General features: G+C 46.7%; 1 protein-coding gene across 1 annotated transcript in view; it reads right to left on the reverse strand.

Annotated features, from left to right (window-relative positions):
* Positions 1 to 17186, reverse strand: part of LOC147894362 (Haloacid dehalogenase-like hydrolase (HAD) superfamily protein) — a 74300-nt gene that overhangs the window by 21349 nt on the left and 35765 nt on the right. Inside the window, exons 8-10 of the mRNA XM_087384652.1 lie at positions 2702 to 2856; positions 2355 to 2439; positions 2033 to 2176 (exon numbers count right to left, since the gene is read on the reverse strand). Coding sequence (XP_087240778.1) covers positions 2033 to 2176; positions 2355 to 2439; positions 2702 to 2856 — 384 coding nt within the window. The remainder of the gene's footprint in view (positions 1 to 2032; positions 2177 to 2354; positions 2440 to 2701; positions 2857 to 17186) is intronic.

Here is a 17186-nt window from a genome sequence, read left to right on the forward strand (position 1 = left end):
AAAAAGTTCAGTTTTGATATGGTAAGTCATGCTGAGATATCAAGCCCAATCGAAGAAGAAGAAAAGCAGAGTGAGACCACGAGTGAAGAAGAAAGTAGTATTACTTCTGACAATGATGAAGCCCAGGTTGCTTTTATTGAGGGAGTGAACTTTCTGGATACAAGTGAGCAGGCTGAAACTGTACATCAGTTAGAAGAGGACAGATTTGAAACAATGGAGGAGTTTATGCAATCTAAAGAGGCACCTGTCCCAACACAGGAATTAGTACAGCAAATGATTAATCCAGATCTTACTCTGAAAGAAAAGGAAGAGTATTCAGCCATGTTGCGCAGGTATCCCCATTTATTTATCACATCGTATGAAGAGATTAGAGGGTTTAAAGGGAAGCCTTTGAAGATTGAATTAAAAGAAGATGCAAGGCCGGTATTTCAGAAAATGAAAAGATTGAGTCCTGAGCAAGTGAGAGTACTTCGAGAGGAGGTGGTCAAGTTGCTTAAGGCTGATATAATTTTCCCCATTGTACACTCTGACTGGGCCAGCCCGGTGGTTATCGTACCCAAGAAAGATGGACGATGGAGAGTATGTGTTAATTACAAACCGTTGAATGCTATGACGAAGAGTAATCACTATCCTCTCCCACATGTGGATGACATACTGGATAAGATAGCCGGTCATGAGATGTATAGTTTATGTGATGGGTATTCGGGCTATTTTCAGATTGCAATTGCTCCTGAAGACCAGACAAAGACAACTTTTATTACTCCCTGGGGCTGCTTTTCTTATAAGAAGATGCCTCTTGGTTTGAAGAATGCTCCCTCGCATTATCAGAAGAACACAAATGAGGTACTTGCCCCTTTTCTTGATAAATTCTGCAAGGCTTTTATTGATGATAGAAGGATCATTGTTCCAAACTGGATCAAGTACTTGGGAGAATTGATGATAGTGGAGGATAGCTTAATCCCAAAAAATGTAAGCTGGCACGGCCAAGTATTAAAGTATTGGGTCATGTTGTTTCTGAAAATGGAATAGAGCCAGACCCTGAGAAGATCAAAGCACTGGTTACTCTAGCACCTCCAACAGAGACAAGACAGTTGCATACTTTCTTGCAAAAGGTGAAGTATCTTTCCAGATTCATTTCTATGCTTTCTCGAGTTTTTTCTTTCAGTCTCATAGACCCATCGGTCTTCCGAAGACTCTAATAAAATTTCTTTCTTTCTTTCTTTCTCCCAGAATGACATCACGTGGTGTGGTGTCAGACCATTACATTATAGTCCCTCACCAATAGCAGCTACCACGGAGGTTGGCGCAACAAGGAGGTAGGCTGCCTAGCTCCCTCTACCGAGAAAAGGAGGTCAAGGAACTCATCTCCCAGACCTTAGAGGGCCCTTAAATCAGAAGGGGGACAACTCTACCATCTGCAAGATGACAAGGGCCAGATGCACACAGACCCTCTGGGGGTCCTCCATACAGCCTCCTTATATAGCTAGTTGTTTCAGGCAAAGGCCTCCCTGACCTAGATGGAGGCAGCTTGACAGGAGTTTTGAACCCACATCCCCTCAGAGCATTTCCAAGAGATGATAGGCTGTTTGGAGGTATGTTTCACAAACATGGAGCTGCTCCAAGCCTTGAACGCCTTACTAGGAAGACATGCACAAACTTACCCTCAACTTCTTTTAACAATCCTAATACATTGTATCCACTCCACTCCAACACTGATTCCAGGATTTAATCAGGTTTAATTCTCCTTCTATCAAGGCTGGATCTGCCTACAAATCAACCTCTTGGGACCAGTCTACAAGATCTTAGCCAGGGCCTTGAGTCTAAGATGGGGCCTCTTCTCCTTAATCTTATCAATAACACATGACACATTATTCTTCGGTAGTACATCATTGGACATCTTCACTTTTTGGCATGGACACACTATTCAATAAGAAATTAGAAATACAATATTTTCCTTGAAAGACAATGACATCCAACTATAATAAAATCACAGCTTGGAATGAAAGAGTTAAGATGCCATTCAGTAGCTTACCTGCTTCTCACAGCAACACAAGGCATGCCAATGCGCTGAGCTGCCTGAACCCCAGTATGCCCCCCCGCCAACAGTATACAATGTTGTGCTTTGACTCCAGCAACCTCAGCTCCAGCCCGCAAGGCAGCTATAGCTTTTCGGGACCTAGTTGGGGCACGAAATAGATAGTTCAGAACCAAAAAATTTTGACAGGATGAAACAGATAAATTTAGTGTGCATTAGCATATATAGTTTTGAAATCGTTTATCCTCCTGCAAATGTTCATTTTCTTTCACTTCAAGGAGCAGATTGGATACATCAGAAGAACCCCTGGGTTACTGACATTTTCACAAAGCTGGTGTCAACTTCAACGCTCAATTTCAGTATCGAGGCGACCTCTTCTGCCATTCGTTGCTTCTCGGCAGCAACTGCACAGAGCAAGCAAGTTTAAAATTATAAAAGCTAGCCAATGTCATGCCCGTGAGATTCCCAAGGGGCTACAAGCCCAACTAACAAGATCTTGTTGAAAAATGTTCCATGATCTTCTTCTTTCATATTGCTTGCGATTGATAAAACTTACATGCTGTCCTCAACAAAGTGAGGAACATGCTAGGGCACATACTGTACTTAATGTTAATCAAGTTCAGTAGTGTAATCACCAAGTTAGAGAAAGCTTCCACTGGGACTAACCAGCCTTTGATGCCTCCATTGCTAACTCTTCATCGGGACCTGCCATGGATCCAGCACCAAGGACCACTTGCCCATAGGCACTCTCCTCCACTTCTCTTTTACCAACAAAAGCAATCCCGCTAGCGCGTGCTGTCCCAAGCTTTTGAATTAGAGATCTGTCTCACGAAAAAAAACCCAAAGTAAGCATACAGTAGCTACACAATAGCAATACCTTTTCTTGATATGAAGCCCTAAATTCATGTATGCATGTGTATAAATGTAGGTATGCCTAGTGGAGGACCTACTGAACAGTAGCCCTATGCAGCGAAATGTATTCAAACTCTCACTGACCTTTCTAACAAAGTAAGTCCACATACACACTGAAAACCTGACCTAGAAAAGTACAGCAAAGAAAAGAAAGAAGAACTCAGTTCATTTATAAGCGTCGAAAAACAGCTCAGAGATGATCCAAAACCGAGATTCAATTTAGCTCCTAGTCTGCTCCAGTCGCTCCCTATCCTCGAAGGTAAACACACACAAATAAGCATGGATTTCATCACCAGCCTAAAACTCACCTAGAGTGTCGCCGCTTTCCCGCACAACTCCTCCACCTCAGCCTTGGCATTCCTTCTGCATTCAGGTCTGCTCGAGGTCTTGGGTCTTGCCTCTCTCACAGCTCTCTCAGCCTTTACTCAGCCCTTGAAGTTCTAACCTGATCCCAAGCCACTGTCGGACAAGCTCCTCTTGTCTCTCCTCAGTCATCCAGTTGTGCTAGTCCCACAGACAGCATACACAGGTCCAGCCACTCAGATGGACGGCGGGTGACCAATTGGTAGACCACCAGGGGATTCTCCTTGGTGTGTTTTTTTCTTGGGTTTCCCTCGCAGATGAATTACTTTTTTTCTCATCACAGACATCAGCCTTGGGTAGGGGTGCCTGTTTAGTGGCCAAACCCTTAGCTTTCATTGTATATGGGCTTTTAGTCTCATAGACCCTTTGGTCTTTCATAGACATTAATAAACTTTCTTTCTTTCTTTCTTTCTTTCTTTCTTTCTTTCTCAGCCAACACTCATCCCTCTCTCAGCTCTTGCCCTCTCTCAACTCTTCTGCTCTCTGAATGCTTCTCAGAGCTCTCTCATCCTCTTTTTTGATGGGATTATCAGGGTCACCTCGCACCTGTGCGCAGCCAAATGAGGAGGACATGGGGAGGTGTACCAGCAGAAAGAAAAGGATCTGAGAGATGCCGCATGGGCAGAGACAGAGACTGCAACGGGGGCAGATCTGAGTTGGAGTGCAGGGCTGCCACATGGGCAGCATGCAGGCTGCCATGTAAGCCCTAGATGGTGGGCAGAAGGGCCCACAGATTGTGCACATACCAGGCACGCCAGCACCAAGCAGGCCTTGTAGGCCCTGCAAACAAGACTGCAGCAGCAGCAGAAGATGCCTATGCAGGAATAAGGACAGGTGACTGGAGCAGATAGAAGGTCCTGCAGAGTGCAGCAAGGCTGTACAGGTGCATGACAGCACCTGGAGCACATATACAGACAGCAGCAGACTGGCTGGGTCATTGCAGATAGTCGGGCTGCTACAGCAGGTCAACATGGGACCAGAACAGAGCGTACATCTGTATGGCTGCCATGTGGCAGCCAGGCACCTGTTGTGGGGCCATTCGCATCTGCAGGCCAGTCTATGGACTGGGTCCGCCTGTTTTGGGAACTCCAGCCCTATAAAGAGGGCCCAAGCCCTGGTCATAATCATTCACTCACTGAGCCTCACAGTAGGCTACCTTGGAGAGCACCAGGGAGGCCAGCAACCACTGTTTGTGAGCGACATATTGCGCATCAGTCTGGAGCAGCAGAGGAGGCCACGCAACAGGATTCCAGCCTGCAGATCATCCACAGGGTAAGAGGGTCAGGGGAATCAAGGAATTGGAGCAAAGAGTGCTCACCATTGGCTGTCTAACGGAGCAGCAAGGAGGTCTATTTGCAGGGCATCATTATGCAGCCCACTGAATCTCTAGGAGAGCATGCAGGCTGACGCAGATTGAAATGTGTCAGCAGGAGATGGATGACAGTTTTGGGTGGTCAGGTGTCCACATCTAGGCAGAAGCCTATCTGCTAGATGGTGGCACACTAGAGACTTTCTTTTATATCAGGTTGCTTGGGACATTCTATGACACATGATCTACCGTTCTATTCTACTGTTGTGATCTTCAAAAATTCAAGTCTGTATGCATATCTCTATGCACTTGTGTACACTTTAAGGAGTGAGCAAGCAACCTTCACCTCTGTTTTCTAACATTTTCCCCTCTCTCAGCCCTCCCTCTCACACAGCTCTAAGCCCCCTATCACCCCCTTTGTCTCTCAGCCCTCCTTCATTCTGATACGTCCTTCTCAGCCCTCTACACTCTCCCATCCTCTTTGTGTTATGTTCCAGTTGGGATGTAGTAGGGCTTTGGATGAAACAGTGACAAAAAGTCCCTAGAGAGACCGATGGTAATGTATATAAATGTAAATACTTGGTTGTTGTGTTGCGTTGAAATGGTTCGGTCAAGGATTTGTCTGTCAAGGTCTTTGATGACGGGTCCCAAGATGACTAGAAGGTTATAAGAACCTCCATGCATGTTAATGTAGGTGTATTTGTTAACCATGTACCTAGGAGCAAGAGCCTATGTTGGTTAAAAAATTAGTTAGAGACCCAAAGGGACTAAAATTAATAAATGCATGGAAAGGGCAGGGAGGGAACTAGGACCTAGCAAGCAGCTAGGAAAAGAACAGAGCCTTCTAGAGATTTGAAGACGTCTGGAACATGTTGCGAAGAAAGAAATAGAGAATTATCACGATTTGACGTGTGAGAAACCCAAGCTGGGTTGATGCAGCAAGTGTGTTGTGCAGGGCGTGTGGCTGTATGACTGGTCTTGAATGCTAGGGGATTGGGCTTTGACGATTTAAGTGAAGACCTTGGGAAATGGAGTGCTGATTTGGTAGAGTGTTAGCTGCAGGTGTATCTGTGGTAAGGCATCGGCAGAAGCGTCAAGGAGGATGCAACATGAAGCGCAGCAAGCTGGCTGATTCTGTGAGTTCTGGGATTTGAACAACCAACACTAGAAAAGTCAAAACCCTGTAGATACTAAAGGGAATGACCACCTGGAAATGGAAATAGAAGATGGCAATTCACGTGTGAACCTCATAGTATCGGGAGTTCGGCCAATTCAGAAGGTATCACGTCCAATGGCACACAAACCATGTTCATTGAATGTCAAGATTGGGAATTTAGAGAATGGTTGTTGGCTCAGCACCTACAAGCCAAAGAGGAACAGGAGTACAGATATCAATTTCAACAGATAGACCCTCTAGAGAAGATAAAAGGAAATGGATAACGGAACCCTTTCCATTATTCATGCAGTATGGCTGATAGGAACTCGGATGTCATCGAGGGATGGCTTCACAAATGGGACCATTACCTTCAGATTCAGCTAGCAAGACCTTTTCACAAATTAGAAACTACATAATTGTGTGCTTCTGATTTTAAAAAACTTAAGAATGCACCTGACAATATTTAATCAAAACCCGCTGCAATGGGCATTGGGATTTTGTCGGAATTGAATTAATAAAAAGGAAGGGGCAAGTTGCTGAGCGTACTATCGTCGTGTTGACTCCGTGTAAATGCACAATGTAGTTTAAAAATTTGAAGAGCCCATTTGACTACTCCGATACAATTGATGGCAGATGGGAGTCCAACTAAGGTATGGGACCACATGGTCACACAGTTGCTGCCGTGCATCCGAGACTACATGGATTTTGAAATCACAAGGCTTGCTCACAAAGATGTAGCACTTGGAATGGCATGGCACTCCAAGAAAGATCCTGAGGTAAATTGGCAGAAGCACATCTACACAATTTATTGGACGGTCTGTTGTATAGTCTTCGAGGCAAGAAGGATCTTCCTCAGGGTCCTCTGCTCTCGACAATGGATGTTCAAAAGTCTCCAAGTGAGTTTTTGTTGCTCTGTATTGTATCTGCTTGAGTCGTGCGTGCAGATTCTTTGGCTATTCCAAGATGGGGAGATGGCCTTCTTAGTGTTAGAAAATACCCAACAGAGGGTACACGCAGCGGAAGACTTATAGTAATGCCCAGAAGCTCACACAGTGTGGTGTGGGTGTGGAATCACAAACTTATTTACTTATGTGCATTCAATAGATGTGCAGACTCATCAATAGACAATGAACCAACCAGATAGAGAAACCACCAAAATATATATATTTCCGTCCAAAACTATGGACACAATACAAGAGAGACAGATCCAGTGTCCCACCAATGCTGTAGTCCTCTGATCTTACCACAAGGTCCTTCTCCTATCAGCTGGCTATCTCTAGACTCGAGCCCGCGTGCTCCACCTAGAGCTTCTGTAGACTTTCCGTCCTTTGACCTCAGCTCCTTGCTGCCCTAGAAGACAGCCAAGGTCTCAGCCTTACACTGAGCTAAGTCTGCAGCAACACTGGTACTCCTTCAGCTTCTGGATGTAGGCCCCAAGGGTTGTGCTCTGCTGCTCCTTTCTGCTCTGCTGGAAGCTGTACTGCTGGATGATGAAATGAGGCCTGAGGCCTCTCCTTTTATAGGGCTCAAGGCCCCCTTCAACCAACCGACCAGCCAGCCCTAAATGGGCCGACTGGCTGGTCTGTAGCAGCCCCAACCAACCAACCAGTTGGTTGGCTGGTTGGCTGCCTATCCAGCCCTATTTAGGACCCTTTGCTGGCCCTTTGTTCCATACAGGGTCCAGCCCCTTTGCTGCTGCTGTCCTGCCACCGGCCAGCCCTGCTTGCAGGCCATAGACCTGCCCATATACTTTGCCAAGGACCCCATCATGCAAGCGCCTCTGCCAGGCCCTTCCAGCCACGTGTCCTGCGCCGTACTGCCCCGTACATCCTGCTGTCCTGACCCGCCTGTACCGCGCCATCATCAGGGTCTGTTGCAGGCCCTTCACCTGCCCACTACCCTCGCCATGCTGACGCCATCTGCAGGTCGCAATCCTGTGAGGTGCTGCCCATGTGGCAGCCCCCTCTCTTTATTCTCTCTTGGGCACATCCTGCCCTGGGTCTCCCTCCCCCACGCACTCCTCATTTGGGGGCTTACAGATGGGGAGGTGACCTTTCCAACACCCCCTCTCACCGACACATCTCGGCCCAATGCCAACACGTCGATGACGATGCTCCAGTAACTCCCTGGTCGTAGTCCTCTGGAACCTTTCGGTGTCAAAATCTTTTCCTTGGCTTTTCATCCAGTGGCTCCTGCTCCACCAGGTCCGGTTCCGCTTCTGCACACCATCCTGGTGCACAAGTCCATCTTTGGTAGCACCTCCTGGTACCACCTCCTTTAGTCACGTTCGCGCCTTCGAACTCGAGCAATCCAGCCGTCATGATCTTCCAGTTGTCCCCCTCATAATGAGTAAACAACCTGGAGTCTTCCAGGCACCATGCTCTGAGGGTCTGTTTCAACCCGTCCTTCCAATGGCAAGGTCTGCAACCAATGAATATTTCCAGATAACCTGGACCATGAACTCTCGCTGAGTTCTCAAGCAGGTACTCTTCTGGCTTCAGTACTCTTTGTCCATCACCTTCTAGCAATCTGTGTCCGAGATTTGAAGAAGCACCAATACTTCCCCTTCTGCCTTCGAAGAAGGCCAATTCCTTCCCGCTTCTGGATGTAGGCCCCAAGGGTTGTGCTCTGCTGCTCCTTTCTGCTCTGCTGGAAGCTGTACTGCTGGATGATGAAATGAGGCCTGAGGCCTCTCCTTTTATAGGGCTAAAGGCCCCCTTCAACCAACCGACCAGCCAGCCCTAAATGGGCCGACTGGCTGGTCTGTAGCAGCCCTAACCAACCGACCAGTTGGTTGGCTGGTTGGCTGCCTATCCAGCCCTATTTAGGGCCCTTTGCTGGCCCTTTGTTCCATACAGGGTCCAGCCCCTTTGCTGCTGCTGTCCTGCCACCTGCCAGCCCTGCTTGCAGGCCATAGACCTGCCCATATACTTTGCCAAGGACCCCGTCATGCAAGCGCCTCTGCCAGGCCCTTCCAGCCGCATGTCCTGCGCCGTACTGCCCCGTACATCCTGCTGTCCTGACCCGCCTGTACCACGCCATCATCAGGGTCTGTTGCAGGCCCTTCACCTGCCCACTACCCTCGCCATGCTGACGCCATCTGCGGGTCGCAATTCTGTGAGGTGCTGCCCATGTGGCAGCCCCCTCTCTTTCTTCTCTCTTGGGCACATCCTGCCCTGGGTCTCCCTCCCCCACGCACTCCTCATTTGGGGGCTTACAGATGGGGAGGTGACCTTTCCAACACTTAGCCGATCAGATTAGTTGTGAGAATTCTCTGTGAGTTTTTTGATTGTTTTAAAAATGAGTAACCTTTCGGGGTTACCATTACAAAGACATGTCCAATATAAAATTGAAATTATTCCACTAGCAAAACCTGTGAATAGACCCGCCTTATAGGCTGATCTTTACAGAAGAAGCTGAGGGGTGTAGGCAACTACAAGGATATATCAAATTGGGATAAAGTTAACCCACTCTCTCACCTTTTACTTCATACCAGTAGTATTGAAGAAAAAGTAATACGGTACCTTTCAGTTGTGTATCCACTATCGGAGGTTGAACAATATTACTATTAAGCACCGATATCCGAATCTCAACTTGCAGGAATTGATGATCTGCTCGATGTGTTACATGGTGCTTTAATTTTGACAGATCTGAAAAGCAGCTACCATCAGATCAGATTCCATGCTCAGGATGTGCACAATAGCACTTTCAAAAGCAGTCGTCCAGTTTTCGTAATGCCATTTGGACTACATTCCTCGCATTGATGAATGATTTACTACACCAGTACATCGGAAAGTTTGAAAGAGAACATTTGAGAAAAGTGTAGAGTACCATGAGACAAGCCAATCTCTACATGAATCAGAAGAAGACTGAGCTGTGCATGGTTAAGCTCTCTTGCTTCATTATAACTCCTGATGGGCTTGAAATGGATCCAAAGAAGGGATTCTGCAATGGCAAGCAATGATTTGCTTTGAAAGCGTTCGGCTTAGGACAAGCTTGATGGGACCAACTATCCCATGTGGTCGTACAAGGTACGCCACTTGGTTTGCCATGCAGAAATCATTTGCCATGTCAGATATGGGCGAGTTGAATTCTTATCTTGGCATCTAGTTTGCTCATTTGAGAGGGGCATACTGATGAGCCAATCCAAGTACATTAGATAGCTTTTACATCGCTTCCAGTTCAAGGATTGTAAGCCGGTTTTGATGCCATATGGAGCCTGGCTTCCATTTCTCCTCTCAGGATGGGAGTGATCCATTTGATGCCACTCTTTACCAGCAGGCTGTTAGAAATCACTGTCCCCACTTGTGAGCCCCCGATTTGAGGGGACAAGGGGGCAGAAGACGAGAAGGGGCAGGGGAGGGACACTCAGCACATACATGGCATCAAGAGGGTGACAACCAGCAGTATCTCACAGAATCTGATGCGCCATTTCGGACAGTAGCAGGGCCCAGCAGGTGGGCCTGCAGAGCTGAACATAGGCCTCACAGCAGCAGCTCATGTGCCCAGAACATGGGCCTTTTATAGGCCAGTCAAAGCCAGGCAGGGTTGGCCCAAAATCGGCCCAAATAGCCAACCTGGCAGTCTGCTAGGAGGCAGCCCAGAAGTCGGTGCAGTAAGGGGCAAAGTCGGCCCCCCCTAGTCAGTTATTTTGGCCCTGGCAGCTCTAGGTTATCACAAGGAGTTCTTCCACACAAAGGCGACTTTGAGAGGTCAATACATTTACCACAAACATGGTTGTTAAGGCATTTGTATCTTTTGATAAGACACTTAAGACACATGTCCTACCTAAGACACCTTTAGACACTCATGTTTCTTCTTTTTGTGAGAGCGGTGTGACAACAAACATTGAGTTTGACTTAATCATGCTATCATTGATGGTGACTTTGGATCCAACAGTGGCAATGACCTCACAGATTCAGATTAGGATGACCTCGCAGATTCGGATTAGGATGAATCCTGAGAGATTCGACTCTTGACAATCAAAAGTTTCCTTTCAATATATGTATCGAGATGCAGATTTCATTCATGTCACATGTGACTGACATGTCGTGTCTGAAGCGTGTCTAACATGTCATGTCTTAACGTGTCTTATAACCATGACTACAAGTAATATTTTCACTTTTGCTCTGTATTATTACACAAGCGTTGATGAAAGACCGGGGGACGTACTAGACAGCAAGGGAAGATTACTATTGCCGATAGAGGCGGATGACCTCATAGCATGGGAGGTTAAGGATGCCGAGGCCCTAGCCATGCTGATAGGGACAACGGCAGATGCAGTAATTAGATGTCGGAGACCTCTATAGAGGCGTGGGCCATATTGAAGGATTTGTATGAGATAGACAATACGTCTCGGTGATGGAAATGGGGAGAAGGTGAGAGACACATGACTGGAGACGAGCTAAGGCACGAACTGATGTGGATTGATTGATTATCACAGCAAGTACATAGCCTCTTTTATAGGCTGGGCAAGCCTTACAGACACCTCATAGATGAGGTCACACACAAGAGAATCTAGATCCTATAATCTAGGTGAGGAATCACATCTACCACATGAGGTGGCACAAGTGGCCTCAAGACTCTTCACACTCACACAACTGTAGGACACTCCTAAGACTCTAGGACCACACTCACTAGGACCACACACACTAGGACTCCGATTCCAACAAACCCCGCCTCGGAGCTAGGGTGAGAGACTATGACATCATCCAGACTGTGCATCCCAGGCAATCTCAGAGGCTAACAGCTGAGCATAATTCAGAGGTTGAACCAAGCACTCTCATGGCTTAGGTGTCAACGTGATCAGAGACTCAAATCTGAGCATGGATGCATGACCAACTCATAGGTCGAGGGAGTACACCAACATCCTGGAACTCGGCCAGGCCTGATAAAGGAAAGACATAACAACCCCCCCTTGTCTCCTAACTGGTTACATGGAAGTAAGTGGAGCCTTTTATAGGACAAGGCACACAAAATGACAAATTATTACATCATTTTAGGGGGACTACCCAAGGCAGAGTACCTAACACACATGACTCTAGAAAGCCCACTCTTCATCTATCACCTCATGGAGGGATAGACCAGAAATAGCAGCAGTGCAGGCTTGTTCCTCTTTAAGAGTTTCTGACAGTAATTACATTTAAGAGGTTTTCCGTTCTTCTTGGGCTTATTCTTGAGAAAGAATGCTTTGCTAGATTCGAATGAAGATTATGCTTTCTCTATAAGCCTACAGTCCTCATCGATGAGATGAGCTACCATATCCTTAAAGCTCATATTGCGGCTGACTCTTAGGACAGCAAGGATCTCATTGTACTTGGAAATGTCTTCAATAATGGAGAGAAGTACAGCAACTTGATCATCATCTTCAACAATGGCTCAGATGGCAGATAATTGTTGGAGAATTGACCCAAGATTGCTCAAGTGTTCATTGAGGGTTTCAGTTTCCTTCATCTTGAGCTTGAAGAGTTTTTGTTTGAGAAATACTTTGGAATTATTGATCTTATTTCCAAACAAATTCTCTAACTTTTCCCAAACGTCGTTTGCTGTCTTATCAAAATCCACATGGTGGATAAGGTTGTTAGCTAAAGCTAGGCCAATGATAGCCATTACTTTATCATTTTGGTTCTGCCACCAACTGATTCTAGCATCATCACTTTGGGGTTTTGGCTCCTTGCCATTGGTGATATTCCATATCCCTTCTCGCATAAGAAGAAGCCGGAGTTTTGTCTGCCAAGTTGGGAAATTGCTCCCTAAGAATTTCTCGATGAGCAAGGAGTTTTTTATGCTATCCATTGGTGGCTGTTACTACAGCCAGTGTCAATGTTTACTCAGATTTCAAAAAAGGTCCAAATTTTACATGGTAGAAGCTTCAATTATGCCAAAGGAAGACACAGAACAGAAAAGCCCTAAATTTTAGGGTTAGGGTTGCTGCAAAAATTAGGGTTTGCAGAAAATTGGGGCTTTTCTAAATTTCTGACATAAGAGTTCTCGTTCAACGGTTGGGAACCCTCACATCATGAAATCACCCAAGAATTCGAGAAATTGAGCATAAATTGTAAAGGGGCGAAAATTAGGCTTTCGGGCAGGAAATTGGTCACTGAATTGCTGCGAGCTTCGACACAAATAGAGCAGGGTTGCTACTGCATCAAGGCATCCTCAAGAGACAGGGAGGCAGCAAGGAATCAATGAGCCAAATCAAGTCATCGCCAAGTAATACCCTGCTGTCGACCCCAAGTCATCGCCTTGTTCATGGGAGAAGTTGTGTGGGCAACGGGCACTCAGCAGGCGGGAGCAGCAGGTTCGAATCCGGCAGATCGGACCAGCAGGTGTTCTGGCAGCAGCAGCAGAGGCTATATGGCACGCAGGAGCAACAGTGTGGGCAGAGAGGTGCAGCAGATGACGAGCAGAGAAGCGGGTAGAAGATCCGCAAGATGGCGCAGCAGAAGGAGCTCAGTTTGGCACAGATTTCAGACAGCAGCTCCACGAGTATGATGAGCAGGTCTCCATAGGAGAGGTTCGGGAAGGAGTTAGCGGGCAGAATGGCGCAGCGTAGAGCATAAGCGGGAGCAGCAGCGTGGAGATTTCGAGGCTGTTTGGTAGCCTGCTGTACGGCAAATCGTACGTCAGTACAGCAGATCGTACAGCAGTACGACAGATCATACAGCAGCTGCAGAGATCAAGTTGTACGGAAGATTGTATGCTGCAGGTACCGTCGTACGGCAGGCAAGCCGTACAGGCTGTACGGCTGATTTGCAGTGGGCTGTGCGATCTTCTTGTAGGTCGATGAAGGGGCTTCTGGGTTGACTAAAGGATTGGCCATTGGTGAGGCGGGAAGGAGGTAAGGCTCAGTCAGGGAAGACCCGCTCTGATACCATTTGATGGAAATGGGGAGAAGGTGAGAGACACATGACTGGAGACAAGCTGAGGCACGAACTGATGTGGATTGATTGATTATCACAGCAAGTACATAGCCTCTTTTATAGGCTGGGCAAGCCTTACAGACACCTCATAGATGAGGTCACACACAAGAGAATCTAGATCCTATAATCTAGGTGAGGAATCACATCTACCACATGAGGTGGCACAAGTGGCCTCAAGACTCTTCACACTCACACAACTGTAGGACACTCCTAAGACTCTAGGACCACACTCACTAGGAACACACACACTAGGACTCCGATTCCAACAAATCCTCACTCTCCAACATCAATTGTACAATCTTGGACATTAGTGAGGGAGACCATCTGACAAAGATCAAGGTGGTGAGGGACCAGCTCACTTCCGTTGGTTAGAAGGTAGACTTGAGTAAGCTGGCACTACTGACACTTCACAAGCTACCTAGGAGTTTCAAGAGCTTCGTGAAGACAGTCACTGCGGGACAGAGGACCAAGCCTCTCACATTCGAAGAGCTTCGCCCTTTACTGTTTTGTAGGAGGAGGCTCGAGAGAAACTGTTCAACTGAACGGACGAGAGAGCACTTGTGGCGAGGGACAAGCCTGGCAAAGGCAATTCCAAGACCAACAAGATCGAGGCCGCAGAGAGGAAGAAGAAGATAAAATGTTTCTACTACGAAAAGCTTGGTCATTCAGTCAAGGAATGCCGAATAAGGAGACCTAAAGTGGAAGAGGAAGTCCAAGAACAAGGAGGAGCCGAAGATTGACTCAACCAACGTCACTACCAGTGCACTTTTCTTGATTAGTGAGTATTGCTTAGCATATGCAGTGAGCAATCGTGGCTCGGCTCGTGGAGCCCGGATCCTTCGCCCTTTACTGTTTTGTAGGAGGAGGCTCGAGAGAAACTGTTCAACTGAACGGACGAGAGAGCACTTGTGGCGAGGGACAAGCCTGGCAAAGGCAATTCCAAGACCAACAAGATCGAGGCCGCAGAGAGGAAGAAGAAGATAAAATGTTTCTACTACGAAAAGCTTGGTCATTCAGTCAAGGAATGCCGAATAAGGAGACCTAAAGTGGAAGAGGAAGTCCAAGAACAAGGAGGAGCCGAAGATTGACTCAACCAACGTCACTACCAGTGCACTTTTCTTGATTAGTGAGTATTGCTTAGCATATGCAGTGAGCAATCGTGGCTCGGCTCGTGGAGCCCGGATCCTTCGAGGAGGCGAAGGATATCCTAGAATGGCAAGATGCTATGAAGGCAAAAATGGACGCCCTTCTGAAGAACCACACCTGGGATTTGGTAAACAAGCCTCTCAAGCGAAGGTGATTGGTACCAAATGGGTGTATAAGCTGAAGTTCAACTCTGACGGGAGCTTGGACACGTACAAAGCAAGATTGGTGGTGAAAGGTTACGCATAATCAAAGGGACTTGATTTTGACGAGACCTTCGCCCCCATAGCCAAGATGAAGCTTTTCGGCAAGCTTTACACTTGGTAATTTTGTCATGTGATTGTGCTCTCCGTGTACTATCATAGGTCACTGCGTCTGAAGAACCACACCTGGGATTTGGTAAACAAGCCTCTCAAGCGAAGGTGATTGGTACCAAATGGGTGTATAAGCTGAAGTTCAAGCAAGGCTGGTATGTCGATAGTGGAGCTTCAAATCACATGTCAAACAAGAAAGAATGATTCAAGACCATGGAAGGTACCCATCCTGACTCCAAGGTTACAGTGGGGGATAACCAGACATGCCCTGTGAAGGGTGTTGGTAGTATCCCATTCATCACGACTGCATAAGATGAGAAGCTGAAGCCTGATATCCAGTGTACTCTATGTACCAAACTTGTGCAAGAATCTTTTGTCTGTCAACCAAAAGGACATACACAACATGTCGGTACTGTTTGACAACGGCAAAGTCACTATCACATCCAAGGAGAATGGATAGGTTGTGGTTCATGGTGTCGAAGAGCATGGGCTATACTGGCTCAATGCTTTGTTGGTACATGGAGACCATGGAAGATCCAAATTATGGCATGAGTGGTTTGGTCACGTCAACTATGGCATTTTGGCCGAGATGCAGAAGTCCAAGATGGTGGATGGACTTCAACCGGTTGCAAGCAATGATTGTGTCTGTAGGACTTGCTTGAAGGGCAAGCAACACAAGGACAAGTTCCCACAAGAGGCCTCATCACGGGCCAACAAGCCGCTAGAGTTGATTCACACCGACATCTATGGCCCGTTGTCAACAAATTCATTCGTAGATTCATCCTATTCTCTGCTATTTGTTGATGATTTCAGTTGTATATTGCTTGGCCAAGAAATCTCAAGCTTATGAGAAATTCAAGGAATGGAAGGCCAAGATAGAAAGAGAGACCGAGGAGGCGGACAGAGGGGGGGAGTTCACTTCTACTGAATACGAAGCTTGATTCCAAAAGCAAAAGATGTATCTTTGCTGGGTACAGTGAAGAATCCAAGGCTTATTGCCTCTTCGAACCGGTGACGAAGCATATCCTAATCAACAGGGACGTGATCTTTAAAGAGAGAGAACCCAAGACTAAAGAGGAGGTTCACGAACTTCCGGCACTACCCCAACCCAGGGTGACCATCAGAGAGGTGGAGAAGACTGAAACACCCAAGGACGAGGAGGAGGAGCAGGAAGATCCAGTACCAGCTCCGCAGGCACCTCCAACAAAGAAGAAGCTGTCTCAGTGGTATTTGAAGACTTTAGAAGACTCACAAGTCACAGACATTCACAAAAGCAGTTCCTGAGTCCGGAGGTCTCAACGCAATGTGAAGACTCCCTCATGGGAGCTTGGACAAGTACAAAGCAAGATTGGTGATGAAAGGTTACGCATAATCAAAGGGACTTGATTTTGACGAGACCTTCGCCCCCATAGCCAAGATGAAGCTTTTCGACAAGCTTTACACTTGGTACTTTTTGTCATGTGATTGTGCTCTCCCTGTACTATCATAGGTCACTATACCCATCACAGATGAACATTGCAACCATGATTTGATTTCCAGGAATTCTCGAGATACCATGGAGGGGGGTTTGTTTCCACTTTAGCCCTAGATGCCCTTGTAGGCCAATTAGGACCCAATAAAAACATTTGATCCACTTGGGATACCTAAGACATCTAGGTAGGGCATTTGGTCCACCTAGGACATCGGGATGCACTTGGGTCTGTATAACCCCTGACTTGTATTTTCGCTCTATCCATTTGCAAGTACACTCATTTGCATCTCAACTTGTTTTCTTCCATTGCATTGCATCCGCATCCAACATGCTTGTTGTTGTGAATATTTAACATGGATGGTGGTATACAATCTATTAATAGTTTTCTTTTTAATAGGGAGAGCGTACAACTTTTTCACATGTAGCTTTGCAGTTCATACACTACAAGCTTAAGGGCCTTGTTCATATGGGCTTTAGTTCTAACGGAGGTTCCTTGGCTCAGGGTGATCATGGAGTACCCAGAGCCCTGCCAGAGCCTAGGACCAACTAACCAAATAAGTC

The sequence above is a fragment of the Dipteris shenzhenensis genome, chromosome 14, assembly GCF_047967505.1.
Source record: "Dipteris shenzhenensis isolate YYH24624 ecotype China chromosome 14, Dip_SZ_1.0, whole genome shotgun sequence".
NCBI classification, from domain to species: domain Eukaryota; kingdom Viridiplantae; phylum Streptophyta; class Polypodiopsida; order Gleicheniales; family Dipteridaceae; genus Dipteris; species Dipteris shenzhenensis.